The 27,661-nt window shown below is 32.7% G+C and overlaps 2 protein-coding genes across 2 annotated transcripts; both read left to right on the plus strand.

Annotated features, from left to right (window-relative positions):
• Nucleotides 1-3,296: 3,296 nt before the first annotated feature.
• Nucleotides 3,297-4,112, plus strand: LOC149955986 (very long chain fatty acid elongase 6-like). The gene has a single exon (XM_090166723.1). It carries the CDS (start codon nt 3,297-3,299, stop codon nt 4,110-4,112), a length of 816 nt encoding a protein of 271 aa, XP_090022849.1.
• A 6,919-nt stretch (nt 4,113-11,031) lies between these two features.
• On the plus strand, nt 11,032-11,847 carry LOC149955987 (very long chain fatty acid elongase 6-like). Its single transcript, XM_090166724.1, has one exon. The coding sequence runs from the start codon at nt 11,032-11,034 to the stop codon at nt 11,845-11,847; it is 816 nt and encodes a 271-aa protein (XP_090022850.1).
• Nucleotides 11,848-27,661: the final 15,814 nt, after the last annotated feature.

A 27,661-nucleotide genomic window follows, 5' to 3' on the forward strand; every position in this document is an offset into this window, starting at 1 on the left:
CTACCCAGTGCCCCGTCTACCCCAATATTTCCTCTCCATAATTTCCATCATCCTAGCCCTAACTTATCTTTCCCAGCTATATAGCTGACGACGTGTTTTACTCACGGAGATGGAAGTGACGTAATTTACGTCATAGCCCGTCGTATCTAGATTTCATTAAAGAAAAAACCTTTATGAGTGGACATGTTACATATGGTTGGACGTTTAATTTTCAACAATACTAAATACGTTTAAAACTTCTTTGAAAATTTTAAAGCTGACTCAATTCTATTGTTTAGTTCGAAATCTTTGAGCCAGGTCGGTAATATATTTATATAATTAAAAATTCCATTCTTTGTAATAACTGAGAAAAAGTTAGTTTAGGGATGGAACTGCATTTTAGCAAAATTGTATTAGATTCTTTTTAATTTTTTAATGTTTTTAATTAGCTCAATCAGGTACGTTTTGTATCAAAAGAGTTGGTAGACAGACATCTTTCAATATTTAAATTTTTAATAGTTTCAACTTAAGTGTTAATAGACGCTTCAATAAATCATCCTCCAAGGAAATCACTAAGAAGTAATATTTCCGAGAACCAGGACCGGCAAGTCACTATTTATATAGTGCTTGTGAAAATTATGAAATTTTTTCACCTTTACGGCAGCAACAAGCGTTCCCTTGGCGTTCCCTTTTAACAGGTAGCTATTTTGACATATTAAGGCTTGGCAAAAACACGACGTTCTGTTTACAGGTGAAAAGTTTCCATTATTTAAACAAGCACTATATAAACAATACCTTGCGGGTCCTGGCTTTATTTATTTATTTATTTAAGCGCCTATTGCGTGCAGCATGAAGGGCTTGCCACCACCCTCCTACGCATTGTAACCCGGCCACAGTTGTTTAAAGGCATTCAAGTCGCTTGATGACTTGGACCTAAGGTGGTGCCTTGGGTATTAGGCTATTAGCCTAGCTGATTATTATTTTTATTATTATATATTATTACATACATTTCTTCATATAAATGTAAATATTCGTATCATTTTCTAAATTAGTATTTTTAGGGTTTTCAGTGATCTTCTAGGTTTGATCAAGAGTGAAAACTCGGAAAAACTCCTGCAAATTCTCTCCCCACTGAACTCAGGGTTTTTCATTCGAGTTGTTTAATTTACCCTTTTCATAAGACTTGGGCTAACAAATTTGGAAGTGTTCGGAACAGGTGTGCGCCACTACAGCTAGATTCTGAATCGTGAGTGTAAGGTGTTTTTGTCATTCACTCAGGCTGATAATTTCTTACTCTTTCTTATCCAATCTATTGATATTTAAATCATCAATACTAGTATGATATTATACATTGAATTGTGGTTTAATACACGCCTGAAAATAAAATCATCTAAGACTTATTTTTTGGTCTATTTCGCAAAATTTCTTATCATGCAGCGTATTAAATTTAAATCAAAACAAACTTAAACGCACTCTCGCCAGTTGAATTTTCTCACATAGGTAGCTTTTATTTGTTTTATTAAAAAAAGATGGCGCTGGAGTCTATCGCGACGCGTGCTACGAGCTATTCCAATCTCACTTCAATCTGTATTGTGGAAGTCGAACCTTAGAGTAAAAGTATATGTGGGAAGGAATGAACTATATGCCCCAAAGAGTTAGAAATCAGTCACTCCAGGGGGTGAAAATCCTCTCTCCGCTACCTTTGGCTGTACAGCATAGTTAGAGAAACCTCCGCAACTCTCATTGCCGCTACTATCTAATGGAAAAAATTGAAAGAAAATAAGTAGTCCCGAACTCGACGCTTACACAAATTTTGAGCTTGCGAGAGTGCGTTTAAGCAAAATTTTGACCCATAAGGCGGGACCTCGCGTTGAATATAGCTCGTTTGCAAATTTGACAATAACTTAAAGTAATTTTTAACAATGTATTTTATATGTGATATATAATTTAGGTTAAAGTGCACTAACGACGTAAGTAGAGTAAAAGTTGTCTAATTATAATATCTATAAATTTTTCTCTGACGATGTTGTTGTTTCGCTATTTGGAATTTTGTCTTCCTTTGCCCTTAATATATGACACCACACTCTCCAGTAAAGTCATTTTTTAAGAATAGGATAGATTCATTGCAATCTCTAATAGCAAGGGCCTTATCATAATGCAGGTGGCCGTGATAGAGCCGACAGTGGGTTTAATACTCATTTAAGGGATGAAATGTTAGAGAAAATTCACACCTTTTACTTTGAATTTATTTTTCCTGAACAAGTTCAAATGTAATTATTTATAACTATAATAATTATTATTATAATCTATTAATTGAAATACACTTAAAATAAAACAAATGCATCCTCGAAAAGTAGAAATGAGTCAGTCTAATATAAACGCTAGGATTCTTATTTCGCATTTTGCTTTAAAAAGTTACGTATCCCGACTTGCTTGACCTTCACTCTCAGGTAATAATGGCACTTGATATGATATACATTATTTCAAAGTAGGCGTTCAAAGGCCCGGGCCACCCAAAAAGTACGTTTCTCTTTAAGCCTATCTAAACTATTCCCTCAAATGAAGAGCAAAACAATATCTTTACGTTGTGATTATTTTTAAAAGTAATGGATCTTTTACGCTGTATATCCCATAATTATATTTTTAAGCTGTTTTAAAAATTACACCGTGACGTCAAAGATCGAGTCAAATGAGAGGGATAATTTTTGCAATACTGAAGAGAATTAACCTTCCGTTGATTTGGTACGCTTGAAATTTCAAGTTCTCGAAGAACAATTCCAAATTTGTTTGGCGCTTATGATTGTACGCGCAAATTATATACTACCATTATTTCCACGCTTTAATAAATAATTACCCGAATTTAAAAAACTCTAATTATTTAAAAATATATTCTTTGCAAATGTTTGGGATAGTGTTGTAGAATTCATACGGCCTACAATAGGTGGCCTTATTAATATAATGCATTTTGGAAGTCTAAATTTACATTTTAAATTAAATTTACACGCTATTAAGAAATTCTTGAGCGCGTTTTCATTGATCAATAATACATCCAGGTTTTCAGGATAGGCTCCTCCCCTTCCTTTTAGCACCCCTGGCGAAAGTCATTTCCGTTGGATACGGCTTGAAAGAACAAAGGTATTTCTGATAAACGTAACCTAATTTTATTTTCTTAGTACTCTGTAATATTTAAGCCCTCAATAATTTTCATTAGTCTGGCCATTCTCCAAGGTTAATCTCGGGTTATATGAATAGAAAAAATTCCACTCGTCATTTCTTTCCCAAACTTAGTGAGATACAGAAAATTATAGCAACGCATCATGAACCTGTCCACAAATGACTCTGACTACGAAGGATATCCGTATTATACCAACGTGCTGCCTTTCGAGATAAATCACGACGTGCACAAAACTAACTTATGGTTAAAACAGAATTGGATTCTCGCCGTGTACATCGCCGCAGTGTATCTGACGATGGTGTACGTTCTGCAGAGATTCATGAGAGACAAGCCGCCAGTCAACGTTCGAAAGGGGTTCCTGTGGTGGAACGTCGCCTTGTCCGTCTTCAGCGTGTGTGGCATGTTACGATCTGTACCGGAAGTGGCCTACGTACTGCGGAACTACGGATTCGAATTTTCAGTGTGCCACTCCAAGTTCAACACTGTCACCGGATTTTGGGCAGCCGCGTTTGTGTTCTCAAAAGTTGTCGAGCTCTTTGAGACGGTCTTCTTGATTCTTAGAAAGAAGTTATCGTTTATTCATTTGGTTCACCACGTCCTAACTCTTATTATCGTTTGGGCCTTCGTTATAACTCGACCTGGTTTGGGCAGATGGATCGGCACCATGAACTTCACCGTTCACGCCTTCATGTACGCCTACTTCGCCTTGAAGGCTTCCAACATCAACGTTCCGGAGTCAGTGTCGTTCGCCATAACCTCTCTGCAGATTCTGCAGTTCGTCATCGGATTCATAACGGGCCTTTACAGCGCGTACGCTATCAGCCTAGGACGCGAATGTTCCACCTCGATACAGGTGGCTGTAAGTACGCTTGGCATTAACGGATACTTCTTCTACATCTTTGGACAGTACTACGTCCGCAGATATTTCAAATCGAAACCAAAATCTAAAGTTAAATAGTATTATTTTCAATAAAATGTTATCCTCAATATCTACATAACTTGTCGTATCATATTTCTTCAATCACGTGAAACTCATAACTTCTCTAAAAGAATCTGTGAAAATTTCCACAATTACTTGGAAGGCAAACTACAATCTTTTTATGAACCTAAACTTCTACTGACTAATGACTTATTTATTTTGGCCTTTTGAAACACGATTGTATCTATTTTTACAATAGGGATAATGCTTATGTCGAGGTCATCCTCGGGCACCATGACCTCGTTTTCCCCTGTGCGAAGAGGTGGCAAGCTTTAGCGGTTCTATATGGCCCTAAGAAGTTCATAATAAAAAAAACATTACGAGCGTATTATACAAATTTCGGAATGGTTTGATTGAAGTGTATTTTAAATTTTCAATGCATTCAATGGAATTTATATTTTTGTTAATTTACTATATAAGAAAATTACTAATTTAATAATTAATAAAATTACTAATTTACTAATTAAGAAAATTACTCCTTTACTATATAAGAAAATTACTCATTTACTAATTAAGAAAATTACTAATTATAGGATATTACTAAGTTATAAATTAAAGACATCACTAATTTACTAATTAAGAAAATTACTCCTTTACTATATAAGAAAATTACTCATTTACTAATTAAGAAAATTACTAATTATAGGATATTACTAAGTTATAAATTAAAGACATCACTAATTTACTAATTAATTAGAGGAAATTATAAATTCACTTATTTTCGAAATTTACTGAATTACTAGGTGAGAAAATTCACTAAGTAGGCCTACTTTACTAAAGAAGCAAATACAAAATACCTATTTAGGCAAATGAGCAATTTATTAAATATGAAAATAATGTAAATAACTAATTAACGTAATTAATTATTGACTTTTTATGAAATTAGTAATTTACCAATTTCTGCAAGTTACTAATTTTGTAAATTAGAGTAAAACTATTTTGTTAAACATTTCACACTAGATTTTGACAATTACTAAGTTTCAAATTTAAAAATTTAATAAGTGGGGTTTGTTTTGTAAATTACTAATTTACTCTGGCATGGCTTATTTTAAAAGTTAGAAAAAATGCTAAATGACTTATTAATTAAGTAAAACATTAGTGAATTGTGTTTTATAGAATAATAAATTACTAATTTAGGAACTTTCTGATTGTAGTAAAATACCACCATTTCTAATTATCGGAAATTATTCGTATTGCAATAAATTCGTACTTTCAAAAGGTTTTAAAATATGAAAATTTTAATTATAGGAAATTACTAAACTTCTAATTTTAATAATTACGCAATTACTAAATTACTTTTTTCTAAAATAATAAATTACTCTAAAGCAAATTGTTAATTCCAAAAATTAAATTATTAAATTAGTTTTGTAGTAAATTGGTAATTGTCTAAATGTAGCAAAATATGAAATATTTTTTAACGGGGGACTTAATTATTTAATTAATGAAAATCAGTAAATTACTTTTTGTGTTAATTGTTCGATTTTGAATTTATTAAAATACTAATTTCAGTGAAATACTGAATTTCTAATTTAAAAAAATTAATGGTCACACTGGAGTTTCAAAAATCGAGTATTTCCTCATCTTTCGTTCTTCGCGATAGCAGAACCGATCAATCAAATTCAAACGCAAACTTGGCCCATCATTAATTTTCCTACATATCTATTAGCGAGACAAAATTAAACATTTTAAAAAAATATAATATATTATCTTATTTCAAATTAAATTTATAAAATTACTTTTAAGCACTGGCGGAATGTCATGGAAATCAGTGGCGGAGTAACCAATAGTAGGCTTAAGCATATGGGTTCGCAACTTGTCAAAAACGTAGGTTAAGGTAAGGTCATGGTGCCCCTAATAAAGATTAAACCTACGGGTCCGTGTACTAATTTATCAGCCGCTGATGCCAACCCTAAAAGCCACAGAATAAGATGTTTTGGGGTACATCTGTACTAATACAATAAACACGTTACTGATAATTGCGCTTGAAGTGGAATATAAGTGATAAGGCATCTTATAGACTAGACCTATGGATCAGGTCCGGCATTACTGCCACCACTAATAATTTTTAAATTTATCCATGGATCTTCTATACTGAGGTAGAGGGCTGAAAATATGGGTCTATTTCATTTGACCATAGCCATCTTCAATCCACCAGCTAAGGACCTTTATTCCAGTTGATCAGGTTATATTACGTAGGAGGCTGGTGGTAAGCCCCTCATGCCATGCCAGCCTACACTTACTTCTACCATTACCGCTACCATTGGAAAGGGGAAACCGAAGTACGTTGGGAAAACCCCTTAAACCAGTGTGGATGGAACTTGAAAACTCACTCCAAAAGCTAATCCGAATTTCTAGCGCCTCAAGCCAACTGGAATCGAACCTGGCCACTCTCCACCTCACAGTAGTGTTGAATGACATCTTTATTTCCGGTGTAAATGAAAGGTTGAAAAGCAAAATAATTTTCCCTCCATTTTCTAAAATCTAAGATGGAGAGCATTGTATTCTAGATTTTGAAAAATGTAGATTTTGGGCGTTTTCAAGAAGAGCAGTAATTTTATCAAGGACTGGACATGCCCTCGCCTAAAGGGCAATACCAAGTTTCCATTTAGGTAGCATAAGAATATGGGAGGACCGCGATTTAATACCCGTCCTCGAAAAATCGTCTGCTTCGATATTTCGAGTAACTCACTCCTGCCATCTATGATAAACCCGCGCTACTACACGACCTTGACATATTATATTTTGAGTAATTGAAAATGGAGCTGACCAAAAAAAGAACTACGCGTAGAAATGTTAAAAAGAAAACGAAATCAAAAGCCATTATTGAAGCCAATACTATTTATTAGAGAAAAACTACCTTCGGAATTATTATTTAATAACAAACTAGTATTATGGTCTTTCAACCCATTGTCGTTAATAAAATTATTCACACTAATTTCCACCAAGGAAGAGAATAAATCCTATTTAAAACCCATTTGGGCAGATATTTGCTTTTTCCGCCATTTTAACGAAATGAAAAAAATTAAAACGCCAGATTCTAACGCCTGAGTGCGCTGTGTACGTGGTGTGCAAATTGCAGACGAACTTTCGTCACAAAGTTTGCGAGGACCATACCAAAGGCTAAAGCTATGCTCCCTTATTCTTATGGTACCTAAATGGATTCTTGGCAATACGCCAATCACGAACCAAGGGTTATGAAACATAACATTGATTTGAACCCAAAAGGGAAGTGTCGAGATTGAACCCCACCCTAAAGAAATCGATAATACGTAATTACCTTAGCCAAAAAAAACCCACAACAAATCAACTAATTTCAAATTTGTGTCACTAGGAGCGCTGTTAGTTGACTTTTAGCGTGAAAAGTCTGGTCTATCCTGTAATCCTACCGTCTTTGCAGCGGGAATTCCATCGAGCACATGGGTGGGGGGAGGGGGAATTATGCTAAACCACTTACTGAGTAAAGTCCCAGTAAAGGTATTTCGTACTGTACCGAAGCTCAGATTTGGCTGAGTGTTAAAAGGATAATTTTAAATTAATGGACTGCAATCACAATTACTATGAATAAAAGAAAATAACCGAAACTATTGATTACTGTAACTCAAAATTTATTTATAACAATTTAACAAACGAAAAAAATCCATTATTCGAAATAAATAAAAAAATTAAAAAAACACGATCACAGAACTACCTCATATCGCCATTCTGTTTAACAACTAAAAAAATTAATTCCATATTTTATAACGGTGTGAAGATTTAACTTAACTATATATATATTGGCCCTCAACCTCAAAATTACCTATCTATTAAAACATAAACGAAATTGATTAAAAAAAATTGTCAAAACACTTTTCTTTCAGGACATGGTGCGGTCGCTTGTCTGGATTTGTTTCTCTGACTTAAAGAGATAGTGCTACCTCAGATTAATTTAAAATTTTGTTCTTCGGCTTACACGGTATGATAGATTTTTAAGTCCTGAATAATAATAATAATAATAATAATAATAATCAGCTAGGCTAATACCCAAGGCACCACCTTAGGCCTAAGTCGTCAAGCGACTTTTGAAGCCATTAATTCAGGTGGCCGGGTTACAATGCGTAGGAGGGTGGTGGCAAGCCCTGCATGCCACGCGTTCGAGCCAACAGCTCCCTACACTAACTATTACCGTTAACCTCAACAAGTTTTTATGGAAGGGGAAACCGAAGATCTCGGGGGAAAACCCCTTTAACCAGTGGGGAGAGAACTTGCAAACTCAATGCAGAAGGAATCCGAATATATATACATATTAGCACTTTCAATTAGTATTTAGTTTTATATTTTAATGTAAAATAATGGTATTTCAATAGCCGCGCAAAACTTCACAGATTGTTGACGTCATGAGTTTGGTCGATTTCGGCGCGCTCGAGCGGCGGGGAATTTCCAGTAGTCTTTTTCTATTATCGCGTAGAGGATTTGTAAGCGCGTTTTTTGACTTTCTTCTCGCGGACCACGCGGTTCGAGATTCTCGAATCACCACTTCACGAGCCGGCTACGTGTAAAAATATTATTTTCAAAGTAGAAATTGAAGAAAAAATCGATAACAAGGTATTGTTTATAAATTATATCATTATTTCTTATACGTAGTCATTATAACAATATTTATATTCTACGGAAATATGCCACCGAAAGCACCGAAGACCGTGGGCGCCACAGTGTATTGCGCAGCTCCTTCCTACAGTAATAATAACAACAAAAGTGGCTTATCTTTCTATTACTTTCCATCGAATGAGGGTCTTAAAGCGTACGAAAGCGGGAAACTAGGAACAAAAGAAAGCGATGGGAGTAAAATTTCCTCCTGTAATCCCCTAAAAATTCTATTTCCAGCTCGATCTAGTAGCAACCAATAAACATCAACCTATCTATGACGTAGACAGTATGTGATAAAAAAAGTTACGCTATGTTTTTCTTTACTATATTTTTAAATAATTGAGGAAAAAACTTCATATACGTAGAAAATTCTGACACTATCTCTTTAATCAGCACAATACGTTTACTAGGGAGTTAATTTCACTACCGTTAACAATGTCAAATAATGCTATAATCGCTATTAGTAAGAAGGAGCAGAAACGAATTTCGCCAAATACCTAAAGGATATATCACCGAATCCGGCCGTTGTAAATTGTTCAGCGACACTTAAAACGGCGCGGAGTTTTGTATACAGTCGTAAATTTTTTCACGGCGAGTAAGACTTTAGAAATGAGTGTCCCTTTTGTTCCACCTTTGTGGGTTTTTAGCTCTCGTATTACTGCTCCCCAAAACAGAGCGTTTTCAATGACATGGGGAGTTGCGATGAAAATTGACAAGCCCAAAGAAAATTTTTTCTAAGTAGCAATTACTATTTGGTATTCGATCAGGTAATTTGCTTAAATTTATCTCATAAAACGTAATTCACCGTTACAAATATTCGAGTCAATTTCAACACCGATGTATACATACTACACACACACACACACCCAGGTATACAGGATGTCCACTAAAAACAAAAAATTGTAATTAACTGAAAAAAGTTTTTTTGTGAAAAATTTCAAATTTCTCGTGAAGGGGGACATTTACTAGTGTAAAATTTAATTACCTTGAATCATGTCTTTGAGGTCATTCAAAACCTATATCGAGAAGCGTTGGATTTACGGATTTGGTTCACATTAGAAAGTTGTTGCTCGCCATATTATTAGTTCAAATAACTTTGATTTGACCAAATTTGACCAATCAGAAGCCGATAAATTTAAGTTTTGCGAGAAAGAATATTTAATGCCTTCCGTGACATTTCAATTGAAATGTTAATCAACACTATAAACTCCGTCGTTAAGCGAGCTCAAGCATGTATCGTAGCCGACGATGACATAATTGAACCGTTGTAAACTATTCAGTGTTTATTTGATTTAGTTACATTAAAACTAATCAGATTATTTTACAATCAAACACTGAATTCATTACCTTAAATTTATCGGCTTCTGATTGGTCATATTTGGTCAAATCAAAGTTATTTGAACTAATAATATGGCGAGCAACAACTTTATATTTGGAACCCAATCAGGGGAAAACCCAACGGTTATCGAGATAGGTTTTGAATGACCTTGAAGACATGGTTCAAGGTCATTCAATTTTACACTAGTAAATGTCCCTATGCACGAGGAATGTTCCAAAGAATTTGAAATTTTGCCAAAAAAATGTTTAGTTATTTATAATTTTTCAGTTTTTAGTGAACACTCTGTATATATACATTTATTTTCCAGGGTGATTCAATACAGAGGTCCGAGTTCCCCACATTATGAATTTATGATCCGAAGGGTGGGCCACCCACCAAATAATCCCCGGGGTATTTTATTATAATGGATGTTTTATACCATAATTAAACTTAGTTTTTGAAGAAAATCCGACCGCGGACGTCAAATACGAAGGGCGCATTCTCAATTGACAGTCTCTTGATACGCTTAAAATTTGTCACCGAGAGTAACTTCCAAGTTTTGATTATACACGCAAATTATATTGACATTATTTTCATGCTATAATAAATAATGAACTAGTATTAAACTATAATTTCCCAACACAACGTAAAATGAAAATTCCCGAGGCGCGTTCGGTTACAGAACGGGAATTTTTTATCCTGTTTCTTATCCATTCAACCTTGAACGCTTCAAAGAAGAAGCGTATTTTGTTTAAGCACAACGTGTTATTTTGATTTCGTAAAATCGCACTCTGCAATTTAGAAATTCCGTTTTTGTTAGTCTGGCGATTCTCCAAGGTTAATTGTAGGCCAATATGAGAGTGGGCGACATAAAACGGGAATTATTGAATTTCAATCTTCATTTCGTGTAACTCTCCATTTCTTATCGCAAGCGAACAAAGTCGCGTTTAAAGTATTATGATTTCATCCACAAACGACTCGGACTACGAAGGGTATCCGTACTATTCCAACGTGCTGCCTTTCGAGAGGAATCATGACTTCAAAAACACTCATTTATGGTTGGAGAAAAACTGGATAGTTGCCGTGTATATCTCGGCAGCGTATCTGACGATGGTGTACGTTCTGCAGAGATTCATGAGAGACAAGCCGCCAGTCAACGTTCGAAAGGGGTTCCTGTGGTGGAACGTCGCCTTGTCCGTCTTCAGCACGGCTGGTATGTTACGAAGTATACCGGAAGTTGCTTACGTACTATGGAACTACGGGTTCGAATTTTCAGTGTGCCATTCCAAGTTTAACGCCGTTTCCGGCTTTTGGGTTAGCGCGTTCGTGTTATCAAAAGTTGTCGAGCTCTTTGAGACGGTCTTCTTGATTCTTAGACAGAAGTTATCGTTTATTCATTTGGTTCACCACGTTCTAACTTTGCTCATCGTTTGGGTTTTCGTTATTGATCAACCAGGTTTGGGCCGATGGGTCGGTTCCATGAACTTCACCGTTCACGCCTTCATGTACGCCTACTTCGCCTTGAAGGCTTCCAACATCAGCGTTCCGGAGTCAGTGTCGTTCGCCATAACCTCTCTGCAGATTCTGCAGTTCGTTATCGGATTCATGACAGCTTTGTACAGCGCGTACGCTATCAGCCTAGGACGCGAGTGTTCCACCTCGATACAGGTGGCTGTAGGTACGCTTGGCATTAACGGATACTTCTTCTACATCTTTGGACAGTATTACGTCCGCAGATATTTCAAATCGAAACCAAAATCTAAGGTTAAATAGTAGCTTTTTACCACTCAAAAAAATTACGTTTGAATAAGAACAACCTACTTTATCTTTGAGGTCTGCTTGAATTAACTATACCCTAACCGCGCTATTTTTTAAATATTACTTAATAAGCGCCATCTTCAAAATCGCTAGCGAATCATCGAAGTTAAACAAAGACGGTGGCTGTGATAGGATCGTTCTTTCATTGAAGGAAAAGGTGAGGAACTGAAAAAATGGGGTCACTTCATCTCACGCGAACGGAGGGCCCAATGGCGCCGTCTACCGATTGAACTTTACATTCAATGATATGTTAAATCGAGCGACCTTGAGGTATTGTTTTTAGAGTTCCTTACTATTAAAACAACTACACATAAGTTCATAACACGGGCTCTTACCACTTCATTATTATTTTAATTGTCAATAGAGAAACAACTACGACTTAATAAACTCAAAATCATATCCAGTACCAAGACCCTAGGCAAGATTAAAGACTCAAGAGGTTGAGAATCCTTCAAACATATATGTCTTGCTTGAAGTGGTTGTTATAAATTTATTTAATGTGGCTAGGTAGTACCAAGCACCGTCTATAAATTTATAAACAAGATAGATCATCTTGCTAAAAATTGTCAGTCGCTTGATCTTTTTCAAACGTAAACATTTACATGGTTCATCCTAGCGCACTACAAATCTGTTGGAAGCAGTTCCACTTGTTTTAATAAATATTCACGTTTTTTTATCTGTAATCGAAATATCGTAAAATTTACAATTATTTATAATAAATTTTTTTTCATGAAATTAAATCAAATCTCGTTTAAATTATAATGTACCCGATAATAAATGAGTTGGACAAGATAAATTGTACTTTTGAGATCAATGTAATTTTTTGTGTAAAAATCAAACCAACAAAATAAAATTAAAAATTGAATTGACTCTCATTAAATAATGTTTTCAAACCAAAAGCAATCTGTACTTTTTAGCTGTGCTATATACACCCGAACAGGAATCCATACCTCTACTTGGAATGCTTATCCTGCCGTATCGCGTATAGTAAAATCACTCTGACGGTTTGGCCCCGCCTACGAGAGAAAAATCTCGCGCGCACCCCTCTCACGTTGTTGTTTGTTAAGTTAACACAGTGACGTCAAAAAAAATACCTGCCACATCCATACGAAAATCTGCCGCGATAAGCATTCCAAATATAGGTATGGATTCCTGACGCGAATTATTAAAATGTTGTTTTCACGAGTTTACTCTTTTTTTAATAAAATTTTCTTTGTTGTTTATTCCCTACAGCTTTGCATATTATTTTTTATTATTTTAATTATAATTATAATTATAAATAATTAATTATATTATAAGTTTAATTTACTTTTATTGGGACCACGTGTAGAAATTATCGTTTATACTACGATCCATACGTTTTGGGATAAATCTAACAATTTATCCGCTAGGAGGGGTACTGAACCATCGTTCTTCTAAGCAGACGATGGTAATTATGTTCGAATTAATTATTTTAATTAAAATGGAGATGAATTGAGCTTCATATATTTTATTTTATTTAACATTTTCACGAAGATATCACCTTTTTGAAATCACTATGCCTTATACTTTAAAATATTTAAAGGCCGAGAACAGAGATTCCATTTTCTCGTGCACGAATTTTGACCCCCGCAAAATTGAGTGACAGCGTCGACGGCTCTGACTGTTTTTAAATAGAATATATACCTCTTTTTCAAAATGGCCGCTACATAAATGTTTTTTAATCAATGATTTAAATGTAAACTGAATTTATGAAAATGACCATTATAGCTAGATCCATAGCATTGTAATTAAAAGAAACAAATTTAAAAGTAGTAATAAAATTTAATTAAGATTTTAAATATAAGTTTTTGTTACCAATACAAAAAAGTATCAATCAGTTAGGGAGTCATTAATTGTTTATATCAAATAAATTTTTTATATCAGTTAATCTAAATTTATGGTAATAATAGTTTCCGTAGCATACATATTTAAAACAAACGAGTAAAGTAAAGTTAAGTATTTATTAAAATTTATAAATAAATTAAAATTAAATTAAAATACAAATCACCTAAAATAAAATTCAAATTCAAATTCAAATCACCTAAAATAAAATATTAAAATACAAATCAGCTAAAATAAAAAATTAAAATACAAATCAATTATAAAATAAAATAAAAAATTAAAATACAAATCAACTAAAATAAATTAAAATAAAAAATTAAAATACAAATCAACTAAAACAAATTAAAAAAAATACAAATCAACTAAAATAAAATACAAATCAACTAAAATAAATACAAATCAACTAAAATAAATTAAAATACAAATCAACTAAAATAAAAAATAAAATACAAATCAACTAAAATAAATTAAAATACAAATCAACTAAAATAAATTAAAATACAAATCAACTAAAATAAAATACAAATCAACTAAAATAAAATACAAATCAACTAAAATAAAATACAAATCAACTAAAATAAAATACAAATCAACTAAAATAAAATACAAATCAACTAAAATAAAATACAAATCAACTAAAATAAAATACAAATCACCTAAAATAAAAAAATTATATACAAATCAATTAAAATAAAATAAAATACAAATTAAAATACAAATCAATTAAAATAAAATAAAAATAAAAATACAAAACAATTAAAATAAAATAAAAATTAAAATACAAATCAATTAAAATAAAATAAAATAAAATACAATACAAATCAACTAAAATTAATTTAGAAAAAATTAAAATACAAATCAACTAAAATAAAAATAAATACAAATCAACTAAAATAAAAATAAAATACAAATCAACTAAAATAAAATACAAATCACCTAAAATACAAATCACCTAACATAAAAAATTAAAATAAATGAAATGAAATGAAAAGAAATGAAATGAAATGAAAAGAGTGTTTAATGTGTATTAAAACAATACAGGGAGTATCAGCAAGTTAATACACGCTTGTTTCAAATAGAACACATAGAAGGATTATATAAAAGGTTAGCGTTCAATATATTTAACAACATTTGAAAACAGAGGGAAAAAAACAAAAAAACAATGAATATTCTGTTAAATCGAAGTAACATAAAAATGAAATAATCAACTAAAATAAACAAAATCAACTAAATTAAAATACAAATCAACTAAAATAAAATACAAATGACCTAAAATGAAATACAAATCACCTAAAATAAAAAATAAAATACAAATTAGCTAAAATAAAAAATAAAATACAAATTAGCTAAAATAAAAAATAAAATACAAATTAGCTAAAATAAAAAATAAAATACAAATTAGCTAAAATAAAAAATAAAATACAAATTAGCTAAAATAAAAATAAAATACAAATTAGCTAAAATAAAAAATAAAATACAAATTAGCTAAAATAAAAAATAAAATACAAATTAGCAAAAATAAAAAATAAAATACAAATTAGCTAAAATAAAAAATAAAATACAAATTAGCTAAAATAAAAAATAAAATACAAATTAGCTAAAATAAAAATAAAATACAAATTAGCTAAAATAAAAAATAAAATACAAATTAGCTAAAATAAAAAATAAAATACAAATTAGCTAAAATAAAAAATAAAATACAAATTAGCTAAAATAAAAAATAAAATACAAATTAGCTAAAATAAAAAATAAAATACAAATTAGCTAAAATAAAAAATAAAATACAAATTAGCTAAAATAAAAAATAAAATACAAATTAGCTAAAATAAAAAATAAAATACAAATTAGCTAAAATAAAAAATAAAATACAAATCACCTAAAATAAAAATAAAATACAAATTAGCTAAAATAAAAAATAAAATACAAATCACCTAAAATAAAAAATAAAATACAAATTAGCTAAAATAAAAAAATTAAATACAAATTAACTAAAATAAAATACAAACCAACTAAAATAAAATAGAAATCAACTAAAATAAAATACAAATCAACTAAACTAGAAAACAAATCAACTAAAATAAAATACAAATCACCTAAAATAAAATATTTAACTACAAATCAACTAAAATAAAATACAAATCAACTAAAATAAAATAAAATAATAAAATACAAATCAACTAAAATAAAATACAAATCAACTAAAATAAAATACAAATCAACTAAAATAAAATACAAATCAACTAAACTAGAAAACAAATCAACTAAAATAAAATACAAATCACCTAAAATAAAATATTTAACTACAAATCAACTAAAATAAAATACAAATCAACTAAAATAAAATAAAATAATAAAATACAAATCAATTAAAATAAAATAAAATAATAAAATACAAATCAACTAAAATAAAATACAAATCAACTAAAATAAAATACAAATTAGCTAAAATAAAAAATAAAATACAAATTAGCTAAAATAAAAAATAAAATACAAATTAGCTAAAATAAAAAATAAAATACAAATTAGCTAAAATAAAAATAAAATACAAATTAGCTAAAATAAAAAATAAAATACAAATTAGCTAAAATAAAAAAGAAAATACAAATTAGCAAAAATAAAAAATAAAATACAAATTAGCTAAAATAAAAAATAAAATACAAATTAGCTAAAATAAAAAATAAAATACAAATTAGCTAAAATAAAAATAAAATACAAATTAGCTAAAATAAAAAATAAAATACAAATTAGCTAAAATAAAAAATAAAATACAAATTAGCTAAAATAAAAAATAAAATACAAATTAGCTAAAATAAAAAATAAAATACAAATTAGCTAAAATAAAAAATAAAATACAAATTAGCTAAAATAAAAAATAAAATACAAATTAGCTAAAATAAAAAATAAAATACAAATTAGCTAAAATAAAAAATAAAATACAAATTAGCTAAAATAAAAAATAAAATACAAATCACCTAAAATAAAAATAAAATACAAATTAGCTAAAATAAAAAATAAAATACAAATCACCTAAAATAAAAAATAAAATACAAATTAGCTAAAATAAAAAAATTAAATACAAATTAACTAAAATAAAATACAAACCAACTAAAATAAAATACAAATCAACTAAAATAAAATACAAATCAACTAAACTAGAAAACAAATCAACTAAAATAAAATACAAATCACCTAAAATAAAATATTTAACTACAAATCAACTAAAATAAAATACAAATCAACTAAAATAAAATAAAATAATAAAATACAAATCAACTAAAATAAAATACAAATCAACTAAAATAAAATACAAATCAACTAAAATAAAATACAAATCAACTAAACTAGAAAACAAATCAACTAAAATAAAATACAAATCACCTAAAATAAAATATTTAACTACAAATCAACTAAAATAAAATACAAATCAACTAAAATAAAATAAAATAATAAAATACAAATCAACTAAAATAAAATAAAATAATAAAATACAAATCAACTAAAATAAAATAAAATAATAAAATACAAATCAACTAAAATAAAATACAAATCAACTAAAATAAAATACAAATCAACTAAAATAAAATAAAATAAAATAAAATAAAATAAAATAATAAAATACAAATCAACTAAAATAAAATACAAATCAACTAAAATAAAATACAAATCACCTAAAATAAAATATTTAACTACAAATCAACTAAAATAAAATACAAATCACCTAAAATAAAATATTTAACTACAAATCAACTAAAATAAAATACAAATCACCTAAAATAAAATAAAATAATAAAATACAAATCACCTAAAATAAAATAAAATAATAAAATACAAATCAACTAAAATAAAATACAAATCAACTAAAATAAAATACAAATCAACTAAAATAAAATACAAATCAACTAAAATAAATACAAATCAACTAAAATAAAATACAAATCAACTAAAATAGAATACAAATCAACTAAAATAATTAGATTGAAAATTATGAGCATAATTAAAGCAAGTGGTGGCTCTATCATTGCCACCTGTATTATAAAAAGGCCCCTGTTTGAAAAAATAAATAAAAGTGGTTTTATTAGTGTATTTAAAATGATATATTTTCAAGATTAAAGGAAAACGCATTAACATATGACCTTGTCGGACAAGTAATGATATTCTTTTATTCATTTACTAGTAAACAAATAGTTGATTCTATGAAATATGGGAGGTCATGTGATAATGTTTTGTCTACGTCACTTAGCTGTAGCTCTTGAAGGTAGAGTGCACGCGCTGCAGTCGCGAGACCCTTTGAAATCTGAAACCCGCGTGCAAGTAAAGCACTAATGGCGTTTTCCTTTGGGTTGCTCCGAAATCGCTCTCAACTCCCTTTCGGATAAAAAAAAATTGACGTGTGACGTCATCGATCCTTAAGAGAGCGGACGAGAGTACTTTTCCAATGATACACGTAACTTTTTTCGAATCAGTATTTTTGGCGCGCTTTTCCCAATGAGAAACAATTGTTTCTCCAACTTTCTTGTATAGAATTCAGACGCGTTTTTTTAGGCCTAGAACGCTGTAAAAATGAGCCAAAAGGCGATTTTCGGCAGAAATAGCACTACGGCCACCATGTCCTTTATTGTTTGGAAAGAACTCTGAAGCTTCATATTCCGCGACGAGGGAATAACACATTTCACGGGTTAATCGAAAATTATCCCTAAACTATAATTCTATCTTATTAGTCTACAGTCTACATTTACATATTACAATATAGTAGAGGTAGTAAAAAAATTATGTACTTCTTCATTTGAAAATCTATGCACTACATTTTCAATAAATCCCTCAATTTTCGGATGTTCTGCTCTATCCTTAAAAATATGTTCCAAAAAATCTTCCTCCTCTGAACTTGATGATGAAGATTCTAATAATAACAAAATAATTCGTAAATCTTCTTCCCTGACCGCCGCCATTTTCCACAAAACTTGCTCCGAATCCGTTGATCCGTCACTTATCACGGATCAACAGAGAGCAAGAAATCGCCCACTCTCTCGCGGAGCAACGCCCCAATGGTAAACGCGAATCTCTGCGGGATCTGCTCTCGAAAGCCCAATGGGACACGCAAGGACTTTCGGAGCACTCCGGGAGCAGAGAGAGAGCAGCCCAAAGAAAAACGCCATTAAATAACTTGCACTCGTGACGCAGATGAAAACATTTTATACTTCTAATTTTTATTGTTTTATTTTATAGAAACACCTATTATTTGCCCTGGCAGAATTATTAATATCCTAAGTTTATCACAAATCTCTTTATGGGAGAATAATTAAAATAATCAGCTACAAGTAGGCTAATACCCAAGGCACCACCTTAGGCCTAAGTCATCAAGCGACTTTTAAAGTTTTAAAGCCATTAATCATCTACGACCTAGACGGGAAAAAAAATTCCAGCGGCTCCGCAGCCACTGTGCCACCATAGACAGTATATATCCCTTAGGGATATATACTGTCTATGGTGGCACAGAAGGTTTTTTGAATTGGGGGTAGGAGAAAAGGGAACATTTCGTGAGAGCATGACTGCCATCCTCACCGCTTCACGACTTTAATTGTTACCGATTTCTTGTCTACCGTTTTTCACGTCCATGATGATTCATTCTATTAATAATTTAACGAGTTCAAAGTTATGACTAAATTTATACTTTGTTCCAAGCATGGGCCAAATAATGATAAATCCAGGACATGACTCTGGTACCTTCACGCGTACTAAATCGGCCGTCCACTAAAAGACACAGGCGGCCATTTTAGTAGGGGGGAAAAGGAGGAAAAATAAAAAAAAATTGGGGGCAAAATCAAGCAAGTTTCCGGTTTCCCGAACGCCATCTAGTGATGACTGAGTCGGAATTCGAAAATAAGTGGCGGTTGTAATTCGAAAATCCTGCCATATTTGGCCCCTCATTTTTTGATAAATTTTAACGATTCTAGGAAAGTATATGTTTAATATTAAATTATTATATACATGTATATTATACTAATTATGAACTTAATACGTATAAAAATAAGTACTTACTTTAATAACCACACTATATATGATAACTGTGAATAAATATTCCAGGATATTTACTACGACGACCACGTGTATTATTTTTGAAAACTGTCCCTAAATAATTTGCCCCCAAAATGACGTAGGTCCGCGATCGCGCGTTTTTCCCAATAGGGGGCAATAGTGATCGGGTGTTAGCGCTGTTGGACGGGTTTTTCGCATAGAGTCATGTCCTGGATTTATCATTATTTGGCCCATGTTCCAAGCTTTCGTGTCCAAAATATAACGGTCAGTATGCGTAGATGGCGCCACGTGTTCCATGATAAATCATGATTGGTTATTTGTTTATCTGCGCATTCCCAGATTTCAACCAATCCAACCCAGATTTAGAGTAACATGTAAGGACACGGCTTATAAACAGGGTTGGACATACGGATATTTTTTTGTAGTCAGCCTGACTAGTGAGCCTCCTATCTTAAATTATTTTCGTAGTCACTGACTAGTCGGGGTAAAAGGGGTCTATAATAATAATAATCAGCTAGGCTAATACTCAAGGCATCACTTTAGACCCAAGTCATCTAGCGACTTATACAAATTAAGGACAGTCAACATTTTGCTTTACCACGTCAGAATTAAAATAGGGGTTAATTATCACTAGAGGTCGGCGTTTGAATAAGAAATTATACGATTGTTTATATTTATCCATAACCGAGAATTATTCAGAAATATTCGAAAAAATGATTAATTTTGCATGTTAAATCGTTGTTTAATCGTATAATTTATTCGTATAAAACAAATAATACTAATTTTAATGATTAATTGAAATTTTTGCGGTTAATTTATTGGTTCCGTCGACCTCTAATTATCACTTGAATAGGCAAACTATAAAGTAAATTTGGTCTTAACCAACTTGTTAAAATGGGAAAAGAAAATCACGTGACTACCATATCACAGCCAACTTCGATTCGGTAACTCGTGTTCATAGTTGGCCGTGCGACGGTAAAGAAAAAAAATCATTCCTTCCAGATACTGCAGGCAGCTAATTAACTTCCACAAGATGGTTTAAATAATAATAATAATAATAATTAGTTTATTTAGATGATTCGATCAAAATTTAAACCGACATTAGCAAAAGAAAATGAATAATAATTCGTATTTCTTAGGATAGATGGCGCTGCAGTTCTCTACAAAGTCACGTGACTACCATCTTTTCGCCCCCCCTCCCCCTGGACTTTATAGTTTCTCCTATTACATGACTTTGGCCGTTCACAATTTTTCACGACTCCAGAGTCTTTGACTAGTTTAAAATATTTTAATTGATTATATCATCAAAGGACGCATTAATTTGAGATCGAGGTTCTGAATCAGAACTTGTAGGAGGTGCAGTGGACTCTCTGGACTCTTCATTTTCTACAAGCTCTACTACAAGCATGATGTGATTTTTTTAAATCAAATGGGATTGATGTATTTATGTTACGCCATATTCGCCATTATTTAAGAATATTTAGGTACATTTTTCATAAATCAAATTGACTAGTGAGTCCGCCCATTGAGTTGGGAATATTAATCTAGAGATCCAATCAAATCTGCTCCCCGCGAAACAAGTTTTTGAAAATTACGAATGTGTCGTCTGCTCTAAAATGACGGGAAAACGTTATCATATGACCCGTGGCGCCTCCATTATTTTTGAAAAACAAAATCTTTTTGCCGGAAAACGCGTCTTATTTGAACAAACCATCGAGAGATAGACGGCGCCACGGGTAGAATGATAATGTTTTCTCGTCATTCGGAAGCAGACGACGGTATGCTTATTTTTAAAAACTTGTTTCGCGAAATACTGAAATCCGACGTTTCGATTGGACCTCTAGATTAATATTCCCAACTCAATGGTCCCGCCATTTCGATTTATTTTAGTAGTCAAATGCCGTGACTAGTGCCTTATGTCCAACCCTGCTTATAAATATCTACACACGCTGTAGCCTCCTTACCTTCGTAAGATCTAGCGTACCGAACCGCTTATGCACTGCTGACTGGAAATCCTGTTGCCGACTTTTCTATCTCAACGCCACCTGTACTTTATAAAGAGTACTAATAACGTCTATGTTTATAAACTTTACAAACAGTGGCGTAGCTAGCATGGGTGACACCCTGGGCGGATATCATGGTGTGCTACTTACTAGTCTCTAGTTTGTGTAAGCTAGGAGCAACAAACACAGCACCCCACACAAGGAGAACGCAACCCGTCAAAAATTGTGGATTTTCTTGTGTACAGTTTTCATTGGTTAGACGATTTAGCGCCAGCTGCCGTCGGAAGGGGAAAATTCAGAAATTGTCTTCCCTCGCCCGTAAAACGTTCAGCGTAATGGCTAGTCGAATGAAATTTGTACGCAACACTGCGTTAGCGTGTTTAAAGGCTAGCTGCCTTCTCCTTGTGTTTGTTACTCCTAGGTGTAAGGTTTTTTTTTTAACGGTCGGGTGTCACCCCCAAATAACGCCCAAACGGGTGGCACCCGGGCCCCTAGCTACACCCGTGTTTACAAATATTTTAATTTATATTGCCCATCTTATACATTTATTTGTTTCTCAACTTATATTGCAATTAAAAGACAGAGGGCGCTACTGGTATGTATTTATTAGAAAAGCGTGGCTTTATACGAGTTCATCCGGTAGATGATGCATCGGGTGCTTTATATGGATTTTTAAGTGGGCCACTACAGTCAAAATGTTCCAGCCTGTGTGGATATTTGTTAGGATGTGCAAGGTTAGTAGTACCGAAAAATGAATATTTATCTCGTCAGAAAAATACAATTTACTTCTGATAATACGAACAATAGATTACAGACGAGGTGGGACTTTGACGACGGGTTTATTTCCAGAAAATATTGAATGCGTGACAAATTTCGGTAATTCGAAACCTTCAATTTGAATTTGTCACGATAAATCCAAAAACAATTGCTCTCAAGGTCTTCTTTCGGTTTTGGTATTACGCCCTTTGAAATTAAATTTTCACTTGAAATTTTTTTATGAAAGTATATTAAATATATTAATTAATATAATTGGGCATATATATGCGGGTGTTAACACGACCATCAAGGATTTTGTTAAAATTATTTGTACGCTCTTCTTAAAAATCCAAATCTCGATTTTCGGGTTTCAGATAACTATCGATTGTACAAGTTAGATTTTAAGAAGTGGCAGTATGTTACGCTATATATCCGGTATTTGATTCAAATAATAAACTAAATGTTGATAAGTTATTTTTATTATTCCGCAGTTACGGGTTAAATGTATCCCGTCAAAGATGTGAACCAAATCGAGTCATTTTTAATTTAAGAATGACTCGATCTGGTTCACATTATTGGCAGGTTATATGATTTTTCTCAGTCACTCTGGTATTTAAATGAAACTTCTAATAAACTAAATGCTTAAGCATATGACAAGTATCTGTTTATTTTTGGTGCCCAAGACTTAAATTGGCACCGAGATTGGCACTATCGACCGTATGTCGAAGTATTTCATTAGAATCACCCTACGTCGGCATTACTGACCGCCACGATTTTGAATTTGACCAATACCATCGATAGTTTGATATTTCTCCACACGCGTATTTTCATTTTTAAAGAATAATGATTTTTTTTTTTTGTAGAAAGATAATTTTTTTATCTCATAAATTTCTATTAAATATAAGGGTTCAAAATGTTTAACGGACCCCGGTATGGATTCCTGGTAGAAGAGATAGATACTTTTTCGGAGAGACCGGCTTCCCTACTCTTGTCGGGTTAACGGTTAATGGTAATAGCATAAGTTACATAATACAATAAGTATGACACTTCCTATTGCTTTAATGTTAATTTTCTAACCGAACCTTTTTTCGGCACTGATAACCTCTTCAAGCTGTGACTTGGACTCGCGACTTCCCGTTTTGGATGACTACTTTTTGATAAAACATTTTGCCTAATATTGGAGAGCACGTTCTGGAGTCGCGAGGGGCTTTGGCTTTGTTTTGAAGCCCGCGTGCGAATCATGCGTGATAAAAACATGAGCTCGTGGCGCCGAGAAAAACTTTTTTAAATTTATCATTTTAGCCTAATATTCCGCCTATCTATCGGAAACCAGATATGTCGGCTTAGCGGAAGTCTCGCATATTTTAGACACTAGAGCAGCGGTTCCCAAAAGGTGTTCCGCGGAAGGGTCACAGGGGTTCCGAGAATTCGCAGCGCAGCCATCTTTGTTTGTGTCAAGAGTCTTTTAAGATATGTAAAAAAAATGAGTTGGGGTTCCGCCAGAATTTGGTGGATAATTTAGGGTTCCATAGCAAAAAAAATTGGGAACCGCTGCACTAGAGGGCTCTGTGCTGAGAAAACCTTTTGATTACGCAATAACTATGAAAATCAGTTTGGTTAATCTCGTTAATTATCATACTTATTGTTATTATGTTACTTATAGTAATAGTAAAACCAGGTTCACACTTACCCCTAAAATAACTTCGTTTGAGATAACTAGTTTTCGAAACCAGCGTGAGAAATCGCTTCGTGTTGGTTCGGGAAGCAATTCGTCCAAGTCGGTTCGCTTAGAAGCGCTTTCAAAACGACGAGGCGGGGAAGTAAAGTTGCTCGTATTTTCCCAAATAATGGGAATAAAATTCTAAATAATGTCAAATAATATTACTAAATGTATAGTAAACATTATTAACTAATGGTTTTGGGATACATTTTAGTATTTTCAAAATTCTGGTCATAATTTGAAATGACGTTAAGCCCTGGCTATAAGTGAACCGGGCTGAAGCTATTTCGCACCTGTCAACCAAGAATTATCGTCGGCGGTCAAAACTGGCATTCAAACCGACCTAAACTGGGTTTTCAGCTCTAGTGTGACCGTGACTAGTGTAGTGAGCTGTTGGCTCGCTTGGCATGAAAGGCATCATGCTACCACCCTCCTATGTAAAATATCAAATTAGTAATTTATATTCTCAGAAATTAATTGTTTTGTGGAATTTTTCAATCAAAAAATAATGAAAATTGGTAAAATTGGATGTTGTGTTTGTTGCTCCTAGCTGGCATTCAGGCGCTGTCAAGAAAGAGACACGGAGCCTCACTTAGCTGCTGCATGGCACGACCTTAGACCCTTTTCGCTTGCGTTCGTTCTCTTTTCTCGCCCCTCCCCTCCCTCCCTCTCTATCTGTGTTACGCAGACACCTTTGCCCGGGCCACAGAGCTCTTTCGGCTGCGTTCGTTACTCGCCAATCTGCTTACTCCAAACGGAGAAACTAAAAATATTGTGTACAAAAACGCTTTATCATAATTACAGCTTAAACTAATCAAAGAAAATAAATATATGTTAATATTACAAGATATGATATTTTACAGTATTAAACGTTTGCAATTTAAAAAAATTCATATTTACTATTTAAAAATAATTTAATTTGCATATTTAAAGTATACACTCTTTTCCGCGGTCTTTTTGACCCCTCTTTTTGGCCGCCCGCTAGTCGGACATTACCTGGAACCACCGGTGGGGAGTCTAGGCTCGGGTCTTTGGTCCCAGGATATGGAGAATGGGGGTTAAGGGGGGTAAACTCAACATGAACGCGCCCAGCAAAATTCCCAAAAAAAAAAAGAGTGTATAGTGCATGTTGTTTCCGTTTTCGAAACATTAATTTACTCAACTAGCTGAAAGTTGAGTAATATAACAGAACAAGAATATAATAAAATAATGTAATAATTATAAAAATATAATAAACAAATATTATTCATCTAATTATACTTAGGGTGAATGACTCTGTAGAGACTATTCACGGGTATCAGGGTCTAGTCTCCCCCCCCCCCCGTCACCGGTTTGCACCGCAAACACGTCAGAAGACGTCAGTTTTAAGGAACCAATGAAATACTGGGCCGAGTTGAGTTCATTAGAGGGAAGGATCTTACTATAATTAATAATATTATTACTATTAAATAGTTTAAGTATACACGTTCTCAATACTAATTGGGCGGTAGAAATTAATAGACCTTACTACGAAAAGCCCTGGACATAAGAGTAAATTCGACGAGGCACCCTGTTTTTAAACATAGACTGAACTGAACTTCTACGTATTTCGTGACGAATGAGCTTCATAAAAACCAGTTCAGCAAGCGTTTGCTTATTTTATAGAAAGGCCAATTAAACCAGAGTAAATTAATTTTATTAAGTGCCGTGATGCATATTCTGCCAAAGTAATGAAGTTTTTACAAATAAACTCAACGCTATATACCGTCATTTTGCATTAAATATTAATTCGAAAACCACAGCTTTCTAAAACTGACGTTTAAATTCCATACAAATCGGACGTATTTCGTAAGACGGTGATGCAGACCAAGAATGTTTTCGGGTGAACAGAGAATATATATTGGGTGCTTGCTCGTAGCGTCGTAAGCATACGTCATAACTAAGTCGTGCCTTGAAACGGCAGCCATGACCTTAATTTGACGTCACCGATCACGAGGCAGAGCAAGAGTCAAGCAAGTCTGAAAACCCCTATTTGAGAAAAACCAGTTTTAAGTTCGAAATCTAGCATAATAACAATAATAATCTAATTATGAAAATTGATAAAAAGAGAGTGAAAATATATATTGATTTATTTAAAAACACTCCAGGATTCTTATTTTGAATTTCTTTCAATAGTCACGTATCTCGACTTACTTGACTTTTGCTCTCAGGTAGCGACATGATCCCGCGAAATAATCAAGTGATATCTTCCCGGAATCATGAAATCAGTGGTTACAGTTCGCAATCTAGAAGCAAACACAAGCAAATCGTGGTAAGGGACTTTTGAACGAAATTCGAAACCCATAATAATCACCCAAGCTACCGGTAATAAGCTTCACAAGTCACTATTTGACTTAGGCCTGTGTAGCTCCTTGGGTATTAGCTTCACTGATTATTATTTAAACAGAAAAGTAAATAAGGAAACATAACTGAATTATAGTTAAACTAATTGTAACTAGGTGGCGCGGTATACGGTGACGGAATCAAGCAGGGTTTGGGAGGTTTCCACCTATTTCTAGGAGAAAGTTAGGAACGTTGGAGGAAAAGCAGGAGGTAGACTTTCATAAGAGGTTTCGATAGTTCGAATCAAAAATTCAATAGGAGCTCGCAAAATTCAATACGGGGTAGCAAAATTTTAACGTCGGAGATATACACTCTAAAGAATCTTTGACCACCGTACAAAAGCTGTTTTGTAATTCAAAAAAGGTGTTCATGTGACATTCTGTCATTGATTGATGTATGGTCACCAGCCCCAAGGGAGAAGAGGCTCCTCGAATTTTCAAGCTTGTAATACAGGTCAAAAGATGCGCGCTACCTCCCGTAACACCTTGTAAGAACCTTGGACTCTGGCAAGAACTATCCTCCCATTCTAGTAGTTTTCGATAAGTATAGCGTAGGAGGATTTCTCTATCAGATTAGGAGGAAATCGGAGAATTTTCCTCTCGGGTTTGGAGGTTTTGTTTTAAACTTGGCCACACTGGCCAGAAGCAGCGTTGCCAGACGTACGATAATGATCGCACAGTGCGATCATTTCATAGAATTTTTTAAGGCGTACTATAATTTCCATGGCGTACGATATCGTACAATTATTTCGATAATTCTCCCTCAACGTACGATAATGTACGATCATTTTTAGATTTTTTGAAAAACTTACGAATGATTTAAATTTTATTATTAATTTATATAACTTCTACTTAAAAATCAATGATATACATTTTCTGGCGACCGTGCTGCGTAATCCCGAGTGTGAGTTTATTACTCCTAGCTATTTTTAAACATATTAAGTTCATAGGCATTATTAGTGCTTTCAAAAAAAATCATCTAAATTCAACGCATTTATGTATGAATTCAAATTTAGCGCCAAAAACAAATGTGC

This window comes from Leiobunum rupestre, chromosome 2 (assembly GCF_980474605.1).
Source record: "Leiobunum rupestre chromosome 2, qqLeiRupe1.1.hap1, whole genome shotgun sequence".
Classification (NCBI taxonomy): Eukaryota; Metazoa; Arthropoda; class Arachnida; order Opiliones; family Sclerosomatidae; genus Leiobunum; species Leiobunum rupestre.

Excerpts from the sequence above, each read along its gene's own strand:
- LOC149955986 (XM_090166723.1), top strand. The coding sequence starts at position 3,297 with ATGAACCTGTCCACAAATGACTCTGACTACGAAGGATATCCGTATTAT.
- LOC149955987 (XM_090166724.1), top strand. The coding sequence starts at position 11,032 with ATGATTTCATCCACAAACGACTCGGACTACGAAGGGTATCCGTACTAT.